The sequence below is a fragment of the Hyaena hyaena genome, unplaced genomic scaffold (assembly GCF_003009895.1).
Source record: "Hyaena hyaena isolate Hyena2069 unplaced genomic scaffold, ASM300989v1 scaffold_121, whole genome shotgun sequence".
Taxonomy (NCBI): domain Eukaryota; kingdom Metazoa; phylum Chordata; class Mammalia; order Carnivora; family Hyaenidae; genus Hyaena; species Hyaena hyaena.
This window is the reverse complement of record NW_024080753.1, coordinates 321,628-338,702: the sequence shown is the minus strand read 5'-3', so window position 1 is coordinate 338,702 and position 17,075 is coordinate 321,628. Positions and strand designations below refer to the sequence as shown.

General features: G+C 50.6%; 1 protein-coding gene across 2 annotated transcripts in view; it reads right to left on the bottom strand.

The window, feature by feature from the left end:
• The window catches only part of STAC (SH3 and cysteine rich domain), a 145,890-nt gene that overhangs the window by 79,217 nt on the left and 49,598 nt on the right, over nucleotides 1-17,075 (bottom strand). For both annotated transcript variants that reach the window (XM_039237166.1, XM_039237167.1), the window contains exon 2: nucleotides 3,100-3,379. In XM_039237166.1, the coding sequence (XP_039093097.1) occupies nucleotides 3,100-3,379 (280 nt within the window). The remainder of the gene's footprint in view (nucleotides 1-3,099; nucleotides 3,380-17,075) is intronic.

Sequence of the window (17,075 nt, the reverse complement as noted above, 5' to 3'; positions counted from 1 at the left end):
CCTTCCCTCTAAAGCCACGTAGCACGAGTCTCTTGACCCTCCTAACATGGTACTTTGAAACACAGGTGTGCATTCCAAGTCTTTTACACACCAAACTCCCAGACAGAGGCTCCTCGTGACTTTATTTGGAAACACCACTCATTATTCTGATCACTCTCTTTTCTAGACACCCCTCGCTTGTCCATATCCTTTACAAAATATGAAATGAGAATCGGAGACAATCCTTGACATCAACCTCAAACATTGCCGTGTAGATGAGGGACCTCTTCTTATCTGGACGTTATTTTTTCAATTATTTATGCCTATGAAGCCTAATTTTTTTTGGGTAACAGTAATTGGGTTTATCCTGTGAATATAGTTCTCTGCTTCAGGAGAGTAATAACTACTTTCCCCTCTAATACCAATGATGATAATACCAACTCTAATGGGCTCTCTTTACTGAGAGTGGTCCCTTTGCTAGTTCATTAATCCATTCAAAGCCCTGAGGTTTTCAGATCCATATAAAATGAGGACACAGGTTTAGAGAAGGTGAGTCACTGGCACTAGGTCACAGCTGCATGGGGTTCAAATTGAGACTGATTTCATGAACATGGTCTTTCTGCTATCCTCACTCCTTTGCATCATTTTATTTGGGAAGGGAAAGGCTAATTATGTCCTGGGAATAGCCAGGAGCAAATGATGGCTCAGCATTCTTCCCATTCTGTGCACTGAACAGAGAGGTGCCTCTTTGCCTACTCTGAATGAAGATGCCTCTCACCATGTGACACGACAAAGCCATCAGCTGGAGTATGACAGTCACATGATTGGCATCAGAGCCAGGATGGAAAGAAACCAACAGAGGCCAGTCTTGTGATCTGCAACCACAGTTTTCTTCTACTGCTGTGGTGGGCACTGTTGATGCTTTGCCCAGATACCCCTACTCGGTGCACACAGGCTAATCCCCAGAACTTGTGACCATGCTATGTTACATGGCAAGGGGAAATCAAGGTTACAGACGGAAGGAAGGTTGCCAATCAGGTGGCCTTGAGATGGAAAGATTATCCAGGTGAGTGCAAGAGGGGCAGTCAGGACCAAGGAGATGGCGGTGTGAGAAAGATGAACCTGCCATTATACCTTCAAACACAGAAGGGGCCACAAGCTGAGGTGTGGACAGTCTATCAACGCTGGAGAAGGCAAGAACATAGACTCTCCCTCGGAGCCTCCAGAAAGAAATGTACATCCTGACACCTTGATTTTAGCCCAGGGAGACCCGCAGTGGACTTTCAACCTCCAGAACTAGAAGATAATGAATCTGTGTTGTTTTAACCTCCTAGATTTGTGATAATCAGTTACAGTAGCAGAAAGCCACTAATCATCCGAGATGTATATGTTGGTCGCTAATGACTCACAGCCACCCCTTTCTCCAGAAAACTGCCTTCGACAGAACAGGGGGCACTTGGCCCAGGGGGTTATGAAAGGGCCTCCATCGCGGGAGGAGGGAAGGCCCGCCTCCAGCAGGGTACAAAAGGCTCACCTCCGGGAAGGCCGGCGTGCACTCTGTGCCAGAGCTGCCTCCACATCTGGCTGGAGCCAGGCTCCTGCTGGGCAAGGACCACTTCCTTATTTAGCGACTTCCCTGCCCCGCCTGCTTCCTCCCTCTCCCTTCTCCCCACACGGCCCCTCAGCAAATCCCAGGCGCCTCACTCCCCTCTCGGGCTCTGCTTCTAGCGAATCTGACCTGAGACAACGGTCACCCTCAGCAGGGATGCCAGCCCCCAGGAAACGGGTGCTGGAGGGAGCCCGCAGGGCTGGACGGGGCTGCGCGTGTCAGGGCAGGAGAGGCGGAACGTGAGACCAGAGGACAGGTCCGCTTTGGCCTGGGGCCTCACTGGGCCCGGAGCCCAGCTTGGAGTCTGAGGTTCTGGATCGTAAAAGTGTCCTTCCCTGAAGCATTCATTGCCAAGCCCAAGTCCGCAGCACCCAGGAAGTAGGTGAGTGGGAGCCCCAGGGCGGGGAAGGCTGGTCTCCCACACCTGCTGGCCTCAGTGTACTTCAGGGCAGTCCAGGGATTCGCCGAGGGCCGGCGGCACCTCAGGAAGATGATGCACGTCTGGATCAGCCCTGAATTTTTCATGTTCGGCCTCGTTTCCAATCGGGATGCCCTCTCACTTCTCCTAGCGGGGCGCGGGGGGCACACTTGTGCCCCCTGAGAGCAGACACAGGCTTGTCTCCTTGCCCTCTCCTCCCGCTCTGCGGCAACTGGCCAGTTACCAGGATATACTGCTGCCCTTGACATGACTGGTTCAGATTCACTCTGAATCCCACCACAAATTGCCTTTATGACTTCGTCCATCTGTCCTGTCACCGGGCGGCTGACCCGGGAGAGGCAGAAGAGCGTGAACTGCAGTGTCTCTGTGCGTGTGGCTGTGAATGGCCCGCCTTTTCCTTGCAGCTGGGACATTTTGTGGGTCATTCTTGTCACCTGGGTGCACCCCTTAGGGCTCCGCAGGCTGCCACCGCGAGTGAGTCCATGCAGTGCCAGAAACAGATGTACTGGTGGCTCAATTGCCTTTCCTGCTCGGTTCAGGGCCTCTCCCTCCCTCACCTGCCTGGCTGGCTCATTCGCTTGTGATTCACCGAGCCACAGACCCCATCCCCAGGCTACCCAGACAGATGTCACTGTGTGCCCCGTAGTGGATGCTGTGACATGTCACTCAGCCCCCCCCCCCCCCCCCCCCAGAATTAGAGCATTCCATGCCCAACCGCCCAGTGTCTCAGTTGCCTCCCACTGATTCCCTCTCTGCTAACTGCCCTTGACCGAAAAGAGCCACTTTGTTCAGGATTATGCACCCTCCCCCAGAGCTGCTCACACGCAGTGAGAAGTGATGCAGGGGTACAAAGTCCTGGGTCTCCAGCCTCAATGCAGATGACAGCACAGGGCTCCCTGGGGAAGTGGCTCAAGTTGCAACTATCACCATCCAAGGTCTCCCTCTGCCCCATCCTCTCCCCTTCCCTTTGCACAGCTATTGTTCTCTGAACAGCCTGCCCTCATGCACCTCTCGGAGGCTCAGAGCCTGTCCTGGGCGCGGGGACCGCAGGTGGGGGTGGGGGAGGCCTTACCCACAATCATGTGGTTGCAGACGTCACAGAAAGTGGGCTTCTTGAAGATGTGCTCCTGGAAGGCGTGGGCCTTGCCGCCGGCCCCTGGGTGCAGGCCGGCCCTGGTGGGTGTGGACGCCAGGCTTCCGGGCGCAGGGAGGGGGCTGGAGCTGGGGCTGCCCTCGGCCGGCGCGTCCGCCGGCGGCTTCGCGTCGCTGTTGGTTCGCTGGAAGAAGTTGTCGGCGCTTTTGCTCCGTAAACTCTTGGTCTTGAAAGAAAGTGATCGTTTTAGTTTCTGGAGCTGCAATGCAATGACAGAACACGCTCTTACGATCGATCATGCAGACTCACGCGTGGGGGTGGCGTCTGCTCCAGGCCCTTGCCCTGTTCCCGCGGACCGCGCACGTGTCCCCGCGCGGGTGGGGCGGGGTCAGTGCCTAGAGGGAATTTGGCAGCTCTCCCCGCGCCCTCCTGAGCCGGACGACCCGAGGGCATCCCTTTGAGGTGCCTCCTTGAGGTCCCACCCGTGTGCCATCAAAACGCCCCGCGATGCTGCACCTTTGACACCATCTGCCTTCTGAATTTGAATCGCTGGAGATATTAAGTGCACGACCTTCTGGGCTCAATGGTCATATCACGATGCCAGGAGCACTGCTGGGTTTTCTCTCTTATGGTCACTTAGCAGCGACGTGTCTCTATACACAGCAAAGCAAAAGAGGCCACTGTGTGCCTTGGAATCCACAGGGCTAAAGTGTCCACAGAACACGAACTAGAAACTCTCAAGCCTGCTTGGGGCTGACGCCCATGGACGAGTAATCTGTGTGTGTGCGTGTGTGCGCATGTGCGTGTGTGCGTGTGATTAGTTGCCTGGCTTTCTCTACCCTCCTCCCTGCTCTGCTGCTTGTCTTTGGCCATGGCAAACTGGATCGTTCTCCCGTTGCCTCTGGAATTGGAATGATGAAGAGTGAAAACAGGGGTTTGGAAAAGCATTAATTTCTGAAAGGTCTGGGGTGGGTCCCGTCTGTACCACCAACCCAGCCTTCACAGTGGAGCTGGAAGGGTCTTTTGGAAACACAGGATGTGAGCACGCGAGCCTGCTGTTCTTCGTGAAGAAGTTTCTTCCGAAACTTCATGAAGTTGCTTTTGTTCTCACATCTGAAGTAAAGCTCCTTGTCAGGGGCTCCAGGTCGGGGCCGCCATGACAGCCTGTACCAGTGTGTGCCTTGCTCTGTCCATGGTACCCACAGGGGCCTTTCCGAAATCTGCGCTATTTACTATGCTTTTTCATTATTGCCCCCTTTGTGCATACTTTTCCCTTTGCCCAAATTAAAGGAATGAAGCACTTAGTGGCTGCATGCCCTGCAAGAGGTCGCTTTACTTACAAGGTAGTTTCCTTTTGCAACTGAATGTCCACGAGGACTCTGCCTGTTGCCTCAAATTGATGTCTTTGACCCAAAGCTCCAGATACAAAGGCGCTAAAGGGCACTAGTCTAATAAAGGCCCCCAGCAGGTGTGGTCAAACACCCCTATGGGGGACACAAGAAGAGTTGGTAAGGCTGGGCCAAGCCTCGTCACCTCTGCATCAACCCTCCAACCTCTTCCCCAGAAGATCAGGAAGATGTGGCCTTTAGTGCTTGGGGTAGACCACAAAGAGGCCCCAGGTTTCTGTCCTCCCCCTTCCCTGGTCTCCTGTGCGGTGTGACTTGGAAGACCCACCAGTCCCAGGTAGTGTGTTTCCTCCCTCCTTGGATCTTACTGGTTTGGGGACTTTGACCAAGAGAAGGTGGCAGAAGCAGCTTTAAGCCAGTTACACGCCCAGGCCTCAAGATGCCTTGCATGCCCTGTCCGCCCTTTTGGAAACCTGCCAAACTGCCATGGGAGCCACCCCAGTGTGGCCTGGAGGATGATGAGGGACACGGTCCAGTCACTTCCCATCATGTGAATGAGACCCTGGAAGCACGGCCACCCTGTTTCCCTGCATGGCATAAAGGGTTTAGATGAGACCAGGTGAACTGTGGAGCTGAGTCCCATCCAAATGGCCAACCCACGAGCCACCAACTGAAGAGACGACTGGTGCTGTAACTCACTGGGTTGGGTGTCTATTGTGTGTACGCAGCAATACATTGCTTCTTCCCACCTTCCTGGAATGTGGTGGGATTGTAATTCTTTGCCCAGGTGATGTGGGCTGTGGCTGTGGGAAGCCAGCTTCAGGGAGCCATCCAGAGAAGAGGCCTGTAGGGCACTCTAAAGGAGGCATGCAATGAGGCATCATTAGCCGGAAAGGTCTGGCTGGAGAAGCAGCATCACCCTACATTAAAAGGTCAGAGACAGGGGCGCCTGGGTGGCTTAGTTGGTTAAGCGTCCGACTTTCGCTTAGGTCATGATCTCACGGTTCATGGGTTCGAGCCCCGCATCGGGCTCTGTGTTGACTGCCAGCTCAGAGCCTGGAGCCTGTTTCAGTCTGTGACTCCCTCTCTCTCTGACCCTCCCCTGCTCACGCTGTCTCTCTCTCTCTCTCTCTCTCTCTCTCCTAGAAATACATAAAACATTAAAAAATAAAATAAAATAAAAGGTCAGAGACAGTGGGCCAGCCAGGAAACCTGTATTTTTTCCTTTTCCCTACAGCCCAAACCACCAGAGGAGCTGGCGCCATGAAAGAAGGAGGAGGAGAAGCTCATGTGTTATTTTGAGTTGTTTGTTCCTATACCACAACCTGGCGCATCCTGACTGATAGAGGGGAGCAGGGCCATATGTCCTTGGGAGCCCCACATTCATTGTGAAGGAGACCCTCCATCTCTAGCATAATTAAGTGGGAGGGGACCTGAAACAGCACTCACTGAGACTTAGCCACATCAAGGTGAGGACCTGGAAGCCATAAAGGAACAGAACAGGCCTTCCTTACTTGCGTTCCTTCTAGCTCTGAAGTGAGCTGGTGCTGGAGGAAGGAGGGATTACATAGATAGGACTGGGGTTTTGTTTTAGCCAGATCTTTAATAAAGTGACCAGAAAGTTAAGGAATCTGGCAATATTCTGTCGTGGGCTGTGCAACCTAGGGCGATGGTGGCTTATCAGAGTAAATATCATCACACAGAAAAATGAAGTCTTTTTCTGTTCCCCCTCATGGAGTTCAGGTGGTTCAATAACTTGGTGACTCTTGTCTCCAAAACAGAACACCAGCACCCATTCTGATGGGTAACAACAGCTCCTACCCGAGTGCTTCACCAGAGACCTTTCTTTATCTCCCCAACCATCCAGTGAAGACACTGCTGTTTTATCCCTGGAGAAATGGCTGAGGGAGGTGAAGGGATTTGCCCAAGGTCACACAGCTCATGTGAGTCAGAATTAAATTTGCCTTCCTCTAAACCCACACCCTTTGTACCACCAGTGACTGACAGGTGATGGAGGCGGGGATGAGGGAGAGGTACCCCCTCACCCCCAGGGGGATGGAACTACTCTTGGTGAACAGTTAGAATGGGAAGGGATGTGGAGCAAGAAAGCAAATATGCATTTTTGGGAGCTATTTCCTTTATTGTATATCTTTCAAATTTTTAAAAAGTAATAAGGGGGGGATGCCTTTTATCACAGGGAGCATCAGATTCCCCTTCAAGGCTTCTCTCACAGACCATGTGTCTCTTCTGCTAGGACAGGGAAGGCGATGGGGTGTTGCTTACGCACATCCAGTCTGGTCTTCCTCCTGTGCTCGTGTGCTTTATTCCTGCCTCAGAACCTTCCATATATGGTATTCTGTGTTCCCTGAAAGTTTAGCGCGATGCAAAGACACCTGTAGCATTTTCCCTGTCCTGTGGGATATGGCTAGAAATTGTGTCTGACTTTCAGAGGCTGCCTTCCTGTAGAGCTGGAGATTTTGCCTTGGAAGCCAATGTGACATTTTTTATTTCAAGTGGGCAGCTTCAAGGAAATCTCTACAAGTTAAACAAAGTCTGAGCAGTGAGCTCAAAGGAACACACTTTCTCCAGTTATTCCCAAAAGAGTAGAAGCCGGATGGGAACATATAAAATGCAGAAGTAGAAGCAAACCCTGATAATAGCAGATGTCACAAAATGATTAGCTTCTAGGAGCCAGGGACACAGCCCAGCTCCTTTTGTAAGAACAAGGTAGAAGAAACAGACATTCTTGAGTACTTGGCCATGTGCTAGAAACTGCTCTATATACTTTAATTCATGTTATTATTCTAGGGACCCAATGAGTAAGAAATCATTCATTGATTCAATAATTCATTCAATGGATAGTTATTGTGTCACTGCTATGAGCCAGGCACTGACCTTGGTTTTGTGGATATGGTGGTGTAAAAAAATAAAATCCTTCCCTTTAAGGGTTTAAGGTCTAGGGGGTAGAGACAGAAAGTAAATAATCACAGATGTATATAATATGCATGTGGGTAAGGATAAGAGCCATGAAAGAAACAGAAGCGGAGCCAGGCTTTAGAAGCTGACAACGAAGGCTTCTCTGACTGATGACACTGGAGCAGAGACGCACAAGACGTGAGGGCATGAGGTACTTTGGAGAAGAGCATTCTGGATCATGGGGGAAACCAAGGGCAAAGGCCCTGACAAGGTGGGTGTGTTTGAGGAATACCAGAAAGTCAGTGAGTCTGGGGCAGAAGGCTGAAGGAGAAAAAGGGCAGAGGTCAAGGGCCAGCTTCAAGCCGGGCCTTGCAGGCCATGGCAAGGGCCTTGGAATTTATCCTAAGGATGATCGTCTTAAGCAGGGAAGTGACAAGGTCTGACTTGAATTTTAAAAGGGTTACTCTGGCTGCTGTGTAGAAAACAGACTATAGGAAGCCAAATGGAAGCCAGGAGACCATTGGAGACTCTTCCAATTATGCTGGGGAGAATTAACTTTGGCTTGGCCTAGCATACTTAAAGTACAACATAATTGAATTTGGGGTACATTTCGAAGGTAGGACCAATTGGGTCTGTTGAAGGATTGGACGTGGAGTATGAAGGAAAGAGAGGGCTCAAGAATGATTTCAGGGTTTTGGGCTTGAACAAGAGGGCAAATGGAGGGACCACTTACTCAAAGAAAGAGCCCTAGAGAAGAAGCAAGGTGGTGTGGCAAGTGGAGTGGGGTGAAGAGCTGAGCTGGGGAAAGTGGGTTTGAAATGCTTATGTGAAATTTATGTGGAGCTGGATATAAGGTCCTCGGATTCAGGCGAGAGGTCCGAGCTGGGGAAATACATGTGGGGGTCATGAGCACATAGGTAGGACTCACTGCCATGAGATTCGATGAGATCACTATGTAGTTAGCGCAGACACTGAAGAGACGGGCTCTGAGGGAGGAGACCTCAAGGTCAAGAAGATTAAGGAAATATTACAAGGTCAAGAAGATTAAGGGAAAACAAAGGAATCTGAGGAGACACTGGCCTGGCGAAGGAAGAGACACTGGCCTGTTTGAGAAGCTCTGGGCATAAAACGATTCAAGGAAGAGAGAAGAACTCATATCTCCACATGAAGCTTATACGACAAGTAACGTGAGGGCCAGGGGTTGGCTAGGAGAGTGTCTTTGGGGATTCTCTGTGGTAGCAGGTGCTGTGACATGGTTGGAGTGAAGACCCAACTGACAAGATTTCATGAAAAAATGGTGGCAGGTGAAAGTGAGTGCAGGTGGTGCGCAGAGCAATTGTGCTATGGGGGGATTAGTGACGGGTGCAGCATCAAGGGTGGCTTGGGTTTTGTTTCAATACAGGAGATTATTTCAGCATGTTATTCATGTGATGCTGCAGAAGAGAGTGCAGAAATGCTGGAGCGATGTCCACAGGATGGGACATCCATGGATGGGAGGAGGGGAGACCCGGTGCCCTGGGGGAACAGTTGACTTTAGACTGGAATGAGGTGGTTGATCCGTAAAGAGAGAGAGAGGCAGACAGGCTGGTGAAGCTGGTGCTGGTTGGGTCTTGATTGCTTCTGTTTCCATAGAGAAAACAGAATCGAGTCTATCTCCCGAGTGAGGGGAAAGGGGAGGCAGTTGGAAGCTGGAAGCGAGAAGATGCAGAATGAGCCTAGTGCTTGGTAGAAGGGTGTGGGGAGGCATAGAGGTCCCGTGCAGGTTATTACCCCATTTTACAGATGAGGCAACCAAGACTCAAAGTAAAACATCTGTAAGCTGCAGAGCAGAGATCCACATAAGGGCTCTTGTAACTCCAGGGCCCCGTAAGCCAAATGGACTTTCATAAGGTTTTTCTACCCTTGATGTCCTCCTTGCTAAAGTCCTCTGTTTGGTGTGCTCTATAGCTTTCTGGTTCCAGCTGGAATTTTAGCAGTGATCCATGAGGATTATTGAGGCCATCAGTTGCAGAATGCAGAAATCAGCCTGGAACACAGAGAATTACAGCCTGCAGGGACCGCAGGAGCATGCGCACCATTTGCCTGTCCGCTCTGCAGAAGCACATCCAGTTAATTAACCAGCAGCCCCTGGTCATTTCAGCCGGGATCTGAAGTCACACTGGGTGGGAAAGTGGTGGTTCTGGGCAAAAGCGTCTCGTCCACACAGGCGTAAATCAGGAGGTGCGGTTACCCTCTCAGTTCCATTTCCTGCCTGTTGACATTTAACCATCAAGTCCCCCTACACACATTTCTTCTGCTATTTATGACCCCACCAATAATGCGCCGGCTTTTCATCCGGAATTGAAATGAGGTCATCAGCAAGCAAAATGTCTCATCCTTGGGGCCCTTGTGCGAGCTACATCTTTGATCTTAATATGGCATTTTCTTTTCTTTTTTTCACATTTTAACTTTTCTAAAATAGAGATATGTCTTCCATTGAAATACGCATTCTTTAAAAATTATTCCCCTGCAAAGGTATTGTTAAACCCACTGCTGACAGGTAACTCAGGGAAATGAGTTATTTGTCCTGCTGTGGTGTGACAGCGCCGAGCAGCCCCTTGGAAATCAGGTCCCCTTCACACTTCACCAGTCACGCAGATTCACTTCCTGTCTTCCACGTTTGGCCAACGCCGTGGCTCCTCCCACACTCACCTCTAAGATTTTACTTGTGGCTCTACTGAAAGAGAGAGCACTAGGGTTTCGTGAAATGTAACGCCTGTAATGAGGACTCTCTCACCAACATCTTACCCATTCCTGGCCTGATTTGTTTTTTTTTTTAATGTATTTATTTTGAGAGAGAGAGGAAGAGAGTGCGCATGCACAAGCAGGGAGGAACAGAGAGAGAGAGGGAGAGAGAATCCTAAGCAGGGTCCACGCTCAGCACACAGCACAACATGGGGCTCCGTCTCACCAACCGTGAGATCATGACCTGAGCCCAGATCAAGAGATGCTTAACTGACTGGGCCACCAGGTGCCCCGAAGCCTGGTTTCCTTTAAGACAAACACCATATATTTGAGGTCCTGCTTGGCTTCAGTTTGGATGTGACTTCAAAGTCAGTAATAGTCTTCTTACATCGACCTGGCTTTGTCATAACCAGCTGCAAAAACTGGTGGTTTATGACTACATCAGGAAGCCACAGTTACTGAGTATGATCAGGTGAATGCTCATCAATGGGTGGTGTGGCTTGAGGAAGGGCTCAGTGACTTCTAAGTTCCCTTCCTGCTCTGGCAAGTCTGCGAGGTAAGGGAATACAAGAGACTTCGAGAGGTCTCCACTTATAGGAAGTCTAAGCTCTAACTCTGGAGACAAGCAGCCATGCTTAAGACTACTCAAGGGTGACCCAAGATCCTAAATTACATCATCAAGTGATAACTAGAGTGTTTCAATCACTGCCTATTCCAATATGTCAGAAAAGGGAGCTTTTGCAACAGGATCTGGAATAGTTGGAGGCTTTCTTGTTTCAAACCTTTAAGAGTGAATTGACTTTCAAACACATAACTGAACTGTTGGAAGTGCTTTGATGTCCCCCTCCCCCACTCACTTGTAGGCTACACCCAGGCTCCTCACTGTGTGGTATAGGGACCCTTCCTGACAGCTGAGGGCCGTATACCTGCCCAGCCTGCTCTAGTCTCCCATCCACCATCCCAGCCACACAGACACAGTAAGAGAAGCCCCCAAATTTTCAGTGATGCATAAGCCTTCAGTGCTTGTATTCTGTCCGGAAATGGCCTTCCTGTCTACCTGGAAAATGCCTCATTGTCTTTGAATGCTTAGCTTTCTCCGGCTTCCTGCCTGACCCTCTCAGCAGGTGGGCAGGGACTTTCTCTCCTGCGTGACCCAAGTGTGCAGAGTGGAGCTATCTCACTGTCCTTCCCGCCCTCTGCTCTGGGCTCCTACCAGACCACGAGGCTACTCTAGACACGTGCCCGGCACACCGTACTGATATTCCTCACACCAGCAGATAAGTATTCTGCTCTAATTACACACCAGACTCCACCCGAAGGGTTTGTCTAGGTTACCTTTTGGTCTTCGTGCTAACCCTGAAATAATGGGAAATAACGTGCCCAAATAGATCCCAAAAGTGTGGTAGAAGCAAGATTAGCGTCAAGGACGGGCTGACTTTGGAGCCCAAGCTCTTAGCATCTGTACACATTTGTTAAATGACTTCTGGGCAGGCTGATGGATGGACTGAATAAACAGGAAGAGCAATAGCCAGATTGGAGAGAGACTTAGATACAGAAGCAGGAATGAGTGCACCCTGGGCAAGTGCCCGGGGTCCCCATGGGGTTTAAGCAGCGCTCACAGCCGGACGCCAAACGTAGCAGTTGTGCAGTAAGCCCTTCCTGAAAAGCTGGCTTGAATGGTCCCCTCAGGGTGCTGGTAAGAGTGGGAAAGAGCAGTGATGAAGGCCACGTGTATGGGGGCCTGTGGGTAGGTGTCCCAGGCGATGGCGGCAGCCAGGTAGAAAGAGTGTAAAGGGGGGTAACCCACAGAGACCACAGCAGATTTTCCAGAGGAAGAAGCGAGTTCTGAAGACCCAGTCGCGGAAGGACCTGGGTGTCTCAGAGGGAACAGCATCAGGGACACCGCCTGGGACGGACAAATTCGCAAGCTGCTCCCTCTGGCCCTCAGGCCAGCTGCCGTATTTCCTCCACAGGCGTTTCTGTGCAGCTCCCAAGTCCACAGTTTCTAGAATAGGAGGAATGTAGTAGCACGGACTCCCGCCTATTTCTCACCGATTCCTCTTTGCTGGAGAAATTTAAGATCGTCAATTTCCTGAGCTACCATGATCTTCCTTTCTGAAATTCCTAAATGTTGTGGATTTTTTTTTTTTTTTTGGTTCCATCCTGAAAACAGTCCTCATCTACATTGTTTAAGCCAATAAAACTTGGTTAGATCCTGTTCAGTGGCAAACATCAAGATAAGACTTCACTTTTTTGGTATAATAATACTCGTGCACATGTGTGTGTGTGTGTGTGTGTGTGTGTGCGTGCACACACACACACACACACACACACATCTTTTATTTGACATACTTTTCCATGAAACAGCCCTGTGAATACGGCGGGGCAAATATCACCCCCATCTGACAGGTGAACAAAATGGAACAAAAGATGTGAAGTGCCCTTCCTGAGGCCCACGGAAGATAAGACGCTTAATGGGGAGGAATGATTTTAAGGATCATCTTAAGGGCAGGGACAGAGGACAATTTCAACCTGGAGGATGACACTCAAGGCTCTGCCCTTCTGAGCCTGTACGTCTCCAGCAGTGTGAGCACACGAAAGTTACTTAACTTCTCTGAGTCTCAGCTTTCCCATCCACAGAATGGGAACCATAACACTCTCGATGCAGGTATGTTTTGAGGATTAAGTAAGACGAACATCTAAAACTGCTGGAAGAATCATGGCGCTCAGGGGCCACATCTTAACTCTCAACATCTCAAAATCCCCAGCAAACCGCTGTCCTTTCTCACCGGCATGAGGCTGGGAGCATCGCTTTTAACCTCTCCCTTTGTGTGGATGCCAATTTAACAACACTGGGGTCGTTGCATCCCCTTCAGGGGTGGGTCAAGATTTCTCATGGGGAAGAGCACTATACGTGCTCAGAAGAAATACTTTCAGAAGCCAGAGGTGAGGGAGGGACGATGGCACCTCAAGGACCAAACCCTTTAACAATAATAGTAATAATAATAGTAATAAGATGGCACTGTGCTCTGGGAAGCACTTAGGAGGGTGAGGTTTACAGTGGATGGACTGAGCTGCACTATGACATACACTAGAGGTGAGCCGGGGGGGGGGGTCAGGGTGCCATGAGGGAGGTGTGCGGGGAAAAGGCAACAAGAAAATAAATTTAGAGGTTGTATGGCTCTTTGAGTCAGGCAGCTACTGAATAAGGTATGCACTATAGGCCTCCTCCTTCTCCTTCTCGGAATCTTCAGTGAAGTCCACATTTCTCACCAACGCTTTGGCGAGGGGGCCTCTTTCCAGGGAGAATGTGGACACAGGGCGTCGGTGCCTGGTTTATAATGTACTCTGTGGCCCATTTGGGAGTACACTCCTCAGCCACGGAATCCCGCCAGAGGGACGGCCTGCCTGGTCAGGAGGCACAGAGTCTGGGACTGAGAATCCGGGTCCTGAACCACATGGCCCAGCAAGTGGGAGTCACAGCGGGCTGTCTGATGCTGTGGCTGTGGCCAGTCCCCTCTCTGCTGCTGTTGTCACTGTTGTGACAGCTTCAGAGGAGGGACACAGCCCCGGGGGCACATTATGGTTTTTATTCCCACAAGCAGAGAGATGGCTGGGCCCTAGGAAGGCCAATGAACACAGAGAAAATGAAAAGTGACTTCTAAAATATGGAAAAACTTTTTTTTTCAGGGGCAAATGAGTTTAGAATGGGGATCCTTCTTGATTCTGATTCATATATTAAATGGTTCTACTGATTAAGTGATGGACAAAGGAACGTAAGTATTTACACTTTATTAACACTATCTCCTATTGTGCCTCGCAAATAGGGGGGACTTAGGAGCTGAATCGTGTCCCCTAAATTAATATATCAAAGCCCTAACACTCCATACCTCAGAATTTGACTGTATTTGGAGACAGGGCCTTCATTTATTGTTATTTTTTTATTTAAAGGATTTTTGAAATTTTATTTATTTTGGGGACAACTGGGTGGCTCAGTTGGTTAAGCGTCCGACTCCAGCTCATGTCATGATCTCATAGTTCACAAGTTCAAGGTCCACGTGGGGCTCTGTGCTGATGGCTCGGAGCCTGAAGCCTGCTTTGGATTCTGTGTCTCCTCTCTCTTCCCCTCCCCCACTCATGCTCTTTCAAAAGTAAACCTAACAAATTTATTTATTTTGGGGGTGGGAGAGGGAGAAAGAGTGAGCATGCATGGGAGGGGCAGACAGAGGCAGAGACAATCTCAAGCGGGCTTCACACTGACAGTGCAGAGCCTGATGTGAGGCTCAAACCTATGAACCATGTCATGACCTGAGCTGAAATCAAGAGTCGGATGCTCCACTGACTAGCCTCCCAGGTGCCTGAAAGACAGCACTTTTAGGTCCGTGATTAAGTTAAAGCGAGGCCTGCGGGGTGGGCCCTAACCCAGTCTGACTGTTGCCTCTATTAGGAGAGGAACTTTGGCTGCGTGGACCCCGGGACGCACACACGCAGAGGAAAGGCCATGAGAAGACACAGCGAGAAGGTGGCCGTCTGCAGGCCGACGGGGAGGCCCCAGAGAAACGATGCATCTTGATCTCAGACTCCCTACTTCCAAGGAAATAAGTCTCAGCTGTAGAAGTCACTCAGCCTGTCCGAGTTTGCTGTGGCAGCCCTCCGGTGCTCAATAAAAGCTCGTCAAGGTGAAATACCGTCGGGTCTGACCAGAAAGAGCTGCACAGAGGCCGTTTTTGCAGGGACTCTGAGGTCTCCTGAGACCCCAGGCCTGGCCGCGCATTCTGCCGGGTGATGAGGGTGGAAGCCTGGCCCGTCCTTCCTCACACACGTCCCTGGGACCTTCATTCATGATCTAGGTTGCAGCTCCCGCGTTGCTTCTGTGCCCTGTTCAAGTCTCCCCCGACTTCTCCCTTTCTGTGGGGCTCCCGGTGCCCCGTCACCCACGTAGCAGGGGGACACCACCCCGATCTGCCTTCCGCATCCTTCCAGTCTGTACGCGGAGCTCGAGAGCTATTCTTCTCGTTTTCGCATGGCCGACACACCGGTGTGGGTTCTGGTGTGGGGATGGGCGTTGCATGTTGACTACGTGATCGCACGACTTCCTGCCTTGCCCCCTGTTGGAGTTGTCCACGTTTAGTGGTGGGGACACTAACGAAGAGTCATCCTTTCAGTATTTTGGCCTGGAAGACTCTCCTGGAAGAAGAATTCCTTGAGTTTTTCTTATTCCGAATCTTGAATGCCATTTTCTGCCAGTAACCAAGGCTGACTGCTTTTCCTTTGCAAATGGCTCTTAGATTCCATCTTCTCTCCAAACCACACCAACTCTGACCCTCCCCCGCTGTGTTATGGCTCTGGTCTCCCCGCCACTTGTGCAGATTTATGTTCCAGGAGTTGGGTAGGGTTGCTTGCCTGGATTTAGGCAGGAGCTGGGGTCAAGGATCCAGAATGGGCACAGAGGTGCATCCAGCCAGTCTGTGGTGTGAGGGTTTGGAATGGAAGGAAACAGATGAGTGTGTTCCTGTTGACCTTGCATCCTGAAGCCAAAGGGAAAGTTCTCCTCCTCGCATTCAGAGGGGGCAGGAGAGGGGGCAGCACACACTCAAGGCTGAAGAGCTGTAACGGTGGCTAAACCCCGAAATCCAGGTGGCGGCCTTAAGATGACCTGAGGACATGCAGTGGGAGGGAACATCTCCGATAGTATATGTGTCAGCCCTCTGGACAGATGGAGAGAAAAGGGGAGCTATGGTCCTAAAATGTGCCCCATCACTCCCAGACCACCCGCTGCTGCTGGGTGAAGCCGGGGTGGGTGCAGGCCACTGAGCACCAGTCTCTGCTTCCCCCTCATGAGCTGTCTGGAGAAGGCACGGGGAACCCAGGTTGACGGTGGCGCCTTGGCAGAACATAGGAGAGATTCCCATTGACACAGGCCCTGAACTGATGACCCTTGTGCCCTGAAGGCCCAGGCAGCAGCCCTCCAGCTAGTTTCCCTCACTTTCCAGCCTCCCAGTCAGGAAACGGCATGCCCCTTTATCTAATGGATCAGGCCTCAAACCTTAGAATTGCCCTTGACTCCAGTTTCCTCCTCACACTTCATATCCAGTCCATCGGCCAACATATTAGCCAACAGAACCATCAAGATACGTGCGGAATCCACCCGCTTCACATCGCTTTCACCACCCTTATCCCGGTCCAGACTGACGCCCCATCCCACTTGCACAACTGCTTCCTCAAGGCCCCCCAGACAAATATGTCCGCTGCAATCTATTTTCTTGTTCCCTTGTTCTCTCTGCAAAGTGTTCTCTTTGCTGCAGATGAAAAAGGCCATTCGACTCCTCTGCTCAGCACTTAGCATAGGGTCTCATCACACTTCAGACACAGCTCACATCCTTTGGGTGGCCTCCCACGCCCGATGTGACTGACCTGAGCCCGTTCTGACCGCCATCCTTCATCATTTATTCTGTCCCAGGGCCCCCGGTTTCCGTGCTGTTGCCCAAAGACCTCAGGAACTCTGCCACATCAGGGTCTCTGCTCCATTCTCTCTCTTCCTACAATGCTCTTTCCTGTGCAGTTAGTCGCCTCCTCCCCTCCATCAGCTCTCTGCACAAAGGCCATTTCACAAGAGACTTTCCTTGACCCCCATGCTCTGTCCCCCCACCCTCTTCAGAATGCTTCTGCTATTTTACTTTTTAAGCTTTTTATTTTGAAACCGTTTAAACCCACATGAAATCGGCCAGAATAGTTCCAGGAATACCTCCACTCAGATTCACCAATTATGAGTGTTTGCTTTTTATGATTCTCCCTCCATAACAGATATTATTTCGGTGGTTGTCATCCTAGCTTTTTTTTTTCATTACTGAACTATTTGGGAAGGAGCTGCAGATGCCTGTGACCCTTTATCCCTAAATATTTCGTGTGTATTTCCCAAGAACACAGATCCGCATTCTGTTATGTGAAAGCAACATGATAGGTTAACAT